This window comes from Glycine max, chromosome 11 (assembly GCF_000004515.6).
Source record: "Glycine max cultivar Williams 82 chromosome 11, Glycine_max_v4.0, whole genome shotgun sequence".
Taxonomy (NCBI): Eukaryota; Viridiplantae; Streptophyta; class Magnoliopsida; order Fabales; family Fabaceae; genus Glycine; species Glycine max.
Genome location: NC_038247.2, coordinates 12,909,007 through 12,916,883, shown reverse-complemented (window position 1 = coordinate 12,916,883; position 7,877 = coordinate 12,909,007). Strand labels below are relative to the sequence as shown.

Sequence of the window (7,877 nt, the reverse complement as noted above, 5' to 3'; positions counted from 1 at the left end):
TACCATTTTTATGTATAAATCTAATTATTTAACGAGATTAAGAAAAACGATTAATTTAGTTGATAATAATAAATTTATCTTAAAATTATAATTTTTTTGTAAAATTAGCATTCGCGTTAATTCTTATCTCTTTTTTAATTATTTGTCAATACATTTTTTCTTTTCTTTTAATAAGGATATTTTTAGTCTAAAAATAATGTTGATTGACTAACTCATACGCTAATTAACTATTTATAATGCCAGCAATACAGTGTTTGAGTAGGAAAAAATAAAACTTAGTGAAAATAAGTGAGCCGTAAGGAAAAGAAAAACAATAAGATTTGAATGAGGCCAAACCCGTTATTCAATAGAATAGCAAAACACGTTATACAAGTTGCAAATTCCTATGAACATAGATATGAAGGTAATTAGGTAAAGTAAACCAAGAAAGCCACCTAAATCATAACAAGTTACTAATTAACCCCAATAAGAAAGGAGTATAAATATTCTGCTATTAATTGTTTCTCGTCACTTGCTTTGGAGCTAATATACACATTTCTCACAAAGAATTAGTATGGACATTCTTGTAATTGTAGCTCAACACTCTCATAACAGAACTAGCTAGCTCAGTTCTTGGAACCAGAAGTAGGAGGTTGGTGCAGCTGCTGATACATTGCAGCAAGTCTACTGTAGGCATCCATGGTCATGGGCTGCAATTATATAATCATACATTTAAGAAATTAATCACCATGTTTTCTCTGTACACATAATTTAAAAAAAAATTAACTAAAAAGATATCACCTCTGAAACAGAGAATTTATGACCATGTATATATCTAAGTGGAGGAACAAAAATTTCAAAATGCCAAATAAAGTTGTATTCTAATTAGCTTCGAATATTCTTCCATGGATATATACAACTCCATCAATGACAATGATGTATATATCTTGTTTAATAATCAAAGGGTGATATAGATAATTTTAAATTTATAATTGAAATGCTAGTTTAATTTAAGGAATTTCTTTGGAAGCTCACGATCACTACGCTCTAATTTATTCCATTTAAACCTAGGAGAGTGAAGAAGTATAAGCTAGATAAATTTATTAATTAACTAATAATTAATTTTAATTTGTGACAGTGCTAACAAACCAGTACGCAATATTAATGCTGCAATGAATTCGATTTGACTGATTTCCACAACCTTATCATTTGTGCTTTACAAATTAAGTACCGGCCAGCCAATTTAGCAAAACCCGGCTGCTTTCAATCATTATAAGAAATCTGAACTTCTTACCTTATCCGCAATAAATATGAGTCAAACAAATTAATATACAAATATATACTTTATCATGAAATCCAAAATCAGAGTAGATTACTTTAATAGGAAAAAACCAAATAATTAAAAAAAAATGTTTGAGCAAACAAGCATCCTGAAGAGTAAAGACACACTTAACTAATAACTCATCACAAGGATCAATCCTGCGTTTGTATAAATATAGGTTCAAACATTAGAATGTCATCATTGTATAAACAAAAGAAGAGAAAAAACAATTTTTAAGTCAAAAAAATTTAATAAAATATATAATATTTTAATATTATATAATTTTTTATTCAACATTTTGCATATTTGAGAATTCTTAATAAATGTAATTAAATTAAACACTCGTTAGCATTTAGCTAAATATTATCTTACCTGCGATTGGCATCCAAAAATTGTGGACAAAGGGTCAGGCATCACGGAAGCCGGAGTCCCTTGAAGGCGGTCGCCTCCACCAGCAGCGGCAGCAACAGCGGCATCCCACGAGGCTGCCATGGGCATGAAGGCAGAAGGGTGGAGGACTGGAGGGATGCCAGGGATGTTAGCACGGTTCATGGAGTTCATATCCATTCCCATTCCCATCCCCATCCCCATTCCCATCCCTAATCCCATGCCCATTGGAGACATCATCGACATTTGAAGTTGTTGTTGCATGGTCAATGGCAGCATCATAGATGACATGTTGATCCTATTCATCATCTGCACTTGTGCTTGCAACTGCTTCAAATATTCTATCACCTCATCCAACATTGAAGCTTTATCAGTCTGTAACAAAAAAATATAAAGTTCATATATATTTTTTTCCTTAAAAATTAAATACAATATCAAAATGTTTATAATACTCACAGATCCTACTTCACCCACTAACTTAAATTGCATTAGGGAAAGTTCATATATATGAAAACCACAAATTAATATAATTAATTAATCCTATATTAATGTCCAATACATATGAAATTCCATATATAGCAAAGCCACATCAAATAATTAATTCTATGATGAAATATATTTTTCTACACTACCATTTGGTTTTCTTTTATGATCTGACTAACTTGGAAAAAATTTAAGTAAGATGGTATCCGCTAAAGATAAAGGTAAGTTATTTTTATTGGTTAAAGAATTAAAATAAAAAAATATTTATTGTAAATCAAATTCATAAGAGGACCTAAAAAAATCATAAACAATATAATTTTATGTATCTGAATAATTAAAAAAATCCTTTTAATTTTTAATCAATATCCTAAAGATACCGATTAATATTTGTCTATTTTTATTAGCTAATTAAATTCATAAATAAGCTATAACCTATGCTAAACATTGCATGTTGCTGTTGAAATGTTTCTTTCTTGTTTTTTTTCCCTTGTTGTCTATCATGGTTAAGTGTGTGGGTTCTTTTTCTTTCTCCTTCTTTTCCCTCTCTAATTTGTACTTTTGTGTTTTTGGCGAAAACGTTAGTTGTTTTAGTGTTTATGGCATAATTGACATGAGGGCCTACCACTGGAAAGGGTTTCCTGTGGGAGCAGTTGGGTGCCTCTTCACCAAACAGCCTCCTGTCAGAGTATGGCAATAAGTACTAATTAATTGGACTTTATGTGGACTCTATAACTGCACATATATAGTTATACTACCCTAAAGTTCTCACTTCCATAGCCATATATGATTGGAAAAAGGTTCCAGAGCACAATTATCCCCACCGGCCAGTATATCTAAACTAATTAGAATCTTAATATTTTAAAACTATAATATCATTTTTAAGTCTCTAATATATCATGAACTTAAAATAATAAATTTTTTTTTATCAGAAACTCATAACAAAAATCACATTTATATTAAAGATCTTAAAAATATTTAAGTCTTAAATTAATTATATTTTAATATGTTTTACTAATAACTACAGATTTAAAACTAAATTGATGATGATACAAAATGTGTAAGACACTTTTAGATGTTTATTTAGCATTAGTATTTTACCAATAATGTTGGGACCATATGTGAAGGGACAAAGGTAGTAAAATATCATGTAGAGAATTTGCATATTAAAATTTTACATGAAATGTATAATAAATGGTATGAAAGTAGATACCTTATCTACAAGGACGGTTCCATAAATAAGAAAAGCCAAAAATGAACAAACAATAACGTATCATATTAAAATGTAAGTACATGCATAAAAGTCAAACCAATAGATCTAAAAGTCGAAAATCAAGTTAAACTAATAATAAAAATTAATATTAATAACAACAATGATGAATAGTATTAGCTCAACATGTAATTAATCTTTAGAAAAATATCTTGAGAGGGGCGGGGGCCCATATTCAATCCCTTTATCTTTCCATGGCTACCAATCATTTAGGCCTTGGATAATTCTTAAAGTTACAAATTCAAATTAAAATGTAGTTTACGTGAAATTCTGTTTCTTTTTTCAGAAAATAATATATTCTATTTCTGAGAAGAACCCAAGATCGTTATAAAATGCATTTTTTGCACTAGTGAACATAAAAACATGCAGAGGAAGATTGAGTGCGTGTGGAATGGTACTTATAGAATTATAGTGGCTATCGAATCCTCAGGGACCGCTACTTGAAGTCTACGAAAGTGAATATAGCAAAGAAAGATGCTACGTCAGTGTGTCTATATATATATATATATATATATATATATATATATATATATATATATATATATATATATATATCAACTGTTTCTCTCACGGATTTGGGACCAATAGATACTAAATAATTGGCTCAGATACCACATGCACAATATTACGATGATTTCAATAATAATAATAATAATAAAGAAAACAATATCATGATTAGATCAGCAAAACCCCACCCCACTAGCTAGTTGCAACTATATATGCTATATATATACCTTGCTGGAATTTGGGACCAACTTTTGCAATGTCTTCATTCTTTGGTTTATCTTATCCCTCCTTTTCTGAAAAGCCAAATGCAAAAATGAACCAATGAACAACATAATCTTGATTTTGTACATGTTGTTAGAATATATATATATATATATATATATATATATATATATATATATATATATATATATATATATCATAGCTACTTGCAATTTAATTTGCAAAGTTTATTATTCAACGCTAGATAGCTCACCCTTTCAGATTGGTTGTGTATAGCCGCAGCTCTGCTCCTTTTAGTGGACACCGACGATTTGCCGTTTGCTCTCTTTTTCTTCTCTTCATCCCCGTCTTCCCCCTATATAAAAGACAAAGCACATACATATCATAAAATTAAGTTAATTAAGAAAATATAATTAATTCCTCAAGCTTAATTAACGTTTAAAACTAATTATATGTCGTACCTAATTAGCGCTTTAAAATTTTAGTCACTAAGTAAATTAATCTTTCAAAGACCTAAAATATACTTATATTTATTTTCTGAATTTTCATTAAATTAATCTTTTAAAATTAAAATCCCATCATATTTAATTTTATATAAAGAGGATTAGTATGTTTTAAATATTTTTAAAAAAATATTGCTGGGAAATTTTTTTTCTTAAAAAGTTAATGTAATAACATGTATAACGGTAGAAGATAAACTTAAACATTTACTGAAATATAAATATATATATATATATATATATATATATATCAGTTAGTTTTGTAAATTAGAGAAATTTTATTTAAAAAGTTTTATTATAACTAAGAGAGGTCAATATTACAATAAACAACGTGATAAAAATATATTAAGAAAAATAAATTCTAAAAAATATTGTAGAAAATGTGTAGTTTTACAATCAGTTTGCAATTATCAAAATTGCGACAAAGGAACCAAAGTACAAGATGTTGTCAAAAGAGAAGTTGTTCCGATAAAAATAAATTCAAAGAAAAATTGTATTTATATAATTGTTCTTATAAAACAAAGAAATATTGTAGAAGAAAAGGAAGTGTGAAATAAAATAATGATATAAGGGTGTTATAAAAAGTTTTATAAAATCATCTATAAATAGAATAAAGCATGAACACCCTCATGTTAGTACACACCAGATATATATAAAAAAAAAATAGCTAATATGATGTACGTAAAGAAAAAGACAAAAAATGATAGACATCCATGAAATTTTTGCGTTGAGATAGACAAATATAGTTGAACATGTGAGTAATATAAGAGTTGCAATATACAGTATTAGAGAAATCATTAGTAAATCACTAATAATGTTCATTTGGGGATGGATAGGATATATAAAGAAACATAAAAAGTGAAAAAAAGTGATAAATGTAATAGAAAATGAAAGGAGATATAGTTGATTTAATATATATTTGATTTTTATTTTTAGTACTTCATAATTTTTTTTGAGTAATTGATATATTAAATTTTTTTTCTGAATCTCTATGATCAATTAACTAATATCATTATCACTTATCGTTAATACAATCTTATTTTAATATTTTTTTTTAATTTATATTAATTATTAAATTGATGTCACATCATTACTTAACTAATGATAAAAATAAATAAAAAAATTTAATATATCTCAAATTCTCAATAATGAAAAAATTTATAATACACTTAAATCAAAATCACATATATATAATAGGCCTAAAAATTATTTAAACCATATATTAATAGTATTTTAGATTAAAGAAAAACAAAGAGAGTAATTAATTACCATTGGTTTACTGTGGGAAACAGAATCATGTTCTTCTATGGTGGTGGTCTTGGTGCAGTGCTTAGCGTAGCTGGTGTTTTCGAGCGAGTTGATGGAGGTGGAAGTGAAAGCCACGCCGAACTCCCTGTCGCATGTGTCAAGGGTCACGTGCTTGCTATCCCTCCCGAACGTGGCACTCCCACTCACGCTTTGATCCCTCCCACTCGCCTCATGCCCCTTCGCCCCCTTCCCCCCGCAGCATGACCCCACACGGGTGGAGCACCCCACCATGCACGTGCCGGGCCCCGACTCCATACCCTTCTTCTTGCCCTGCTCCCGGTTCGAGCATGGCACCAACGCGTCCATCGTCATGGTGTTCGTGGTGGTGGTCGTAGTGGTGGCGGCAGCATGAGGGTCGAACCATGGGACCATGAAGTTCCCATAAACTCCACCACCACCACCACTGTCTCCGTTTAACGGTCTGGGCTTTTCCTGGTGGGAAAAGCTCGTGGCTTGGTTCACTATGGACTCCAAGGTGCCACTTCCCCGAGGCTTCTCCCATGTGTACTTATTCGTGGCGGCTGTTGGTGGTTTTACCGGCACACGCGGTAGCCCTAAGCCATGCATAGAAAGTTGCCCATTTTCCCATGTCAGCTCAGCAACCTCGTAGTCCAACCTGAACGCATCAAGTCACACAAATCAGTCATTAACTCCCATGAACTACTAATACGAGAAATTATTACATGATCGCGACCAATCATGTGTTATATAATTTTTTTTATTGGTAAAAATAATTAAAAACAGATACTCAATAATTGAATTAAACTTTTTTAATTGTCATAAAAAAATTAATTATATGAAAATTGACCTGACTAGTGTTATATATATATATATATATATATAATCTCGGATCATATAATAATTTTTTGTAGGATACATAGAGAGAGAAGATAAGAGAACTAACATGGGAACATCAGGGGCAGTTGAATTGGAGTTGGAGCGAAGAGAGACTCTTGAGGGTGGTGGGTTGTCTTCGACATCCCAACTAGGAACACACTGGCTCATTTTTTGGGGGGAATTAAAAGAATTGAGGCAGTCCAATGGATGGAACTGTGCTTTTGTGTGTGTGTGTGTGTTTGCTATATGTTTGTTCACGAGAAGAGAAGAGAAGTGAATGAGAAGAGAAGAGAAGTGAATGTGAAGAATAGTGGGAATGATGAGAAAGAGGGAAAAGATTGATTATTGTAATGAAACGACGTGATCTGGTTGTTTGGTGTGTGTGTGACCCCCACCCCCCCTCTTCTAATATCAGGACAATGAGGGGAAACAAGCTTGTGGATTTGGTTTCACTACGCGAAAAAAGAGAATCTAGTCCATATGTATTGGAGTGAGAAGGTGGGGAAGTTTTTGTGTGGAGTAGTCAGTTCTGTTTTGTCGTTTCAACGATTCTGATGTGTTAATTTGGTGATGGTGTTGTGTGTCATAATACTCTTCAATTATTATAAATAAATAAATATTATCATAAGCGATCAGCCATACACCCCATTTTATAATAAAAATGATTTAAATATATTTTTTATTTTTAATAAATATTTAATTTTATATTTATTTTTAATAAATTTTTATTTTGAGATGAGTCTCATAAAATAATAATTTTATTTTTATTCTTATATCTATTTTTAGTATTAATAAATTTTGTGTTTATTTTATGATAAATATTTTTTATTTGTTATTAATATATATTAGAATAAAATTTGTTAATTTATTAAAAAGTAAACAATTTTTTTTAATTTATCAAGAATAAAAAATAAAAGTTTTATTTTATTAAAAATTTAACATAAAATAAAAATTTGTTAAAAAATAAACACAAATATCAAATATTTATTAATAATCAAAAACATATTTAAGGTATGAAAAATTATAGATAAATATAATATATGTCAAAGGACACATAATAGACATG

The 7,877-nt window shown here is 29.8% G+C and overlaps 1 protein-coding gene across 1 annotated transcript; it reads right to left on the bottom strand.

Annotated features, from left to right (window-relative positions):
* Positions 1-319: 319 nt before the first annotated feature.
* On the bottom strand, positions 320-7,260 carry LOC100787929 (transcription factor UNE10). The gene is made up of 6 exons (XM_006590976.3): positions 6,879-7,260; positions 5,936-6,590; positions 4,420-4,521; positions 4,172-4,237; positions 1,673-2,062; positions 320-689 (listed from the first exon to the last, which is right to left on the bottom strand). Exons 1-6 carry the CDS (start codon positions 6,977-6,979, stop codon positions 606-608), a joined length of 1,398 nt encoding a protein of 465 aa, XP_006591039.1. The 5' UTR covers positions 6,980-7,260; the 3' UTR covers positions 320-605.
* Between the last annotated feature and the right edge of the window lie 617 nt (positions 7,261-7,877).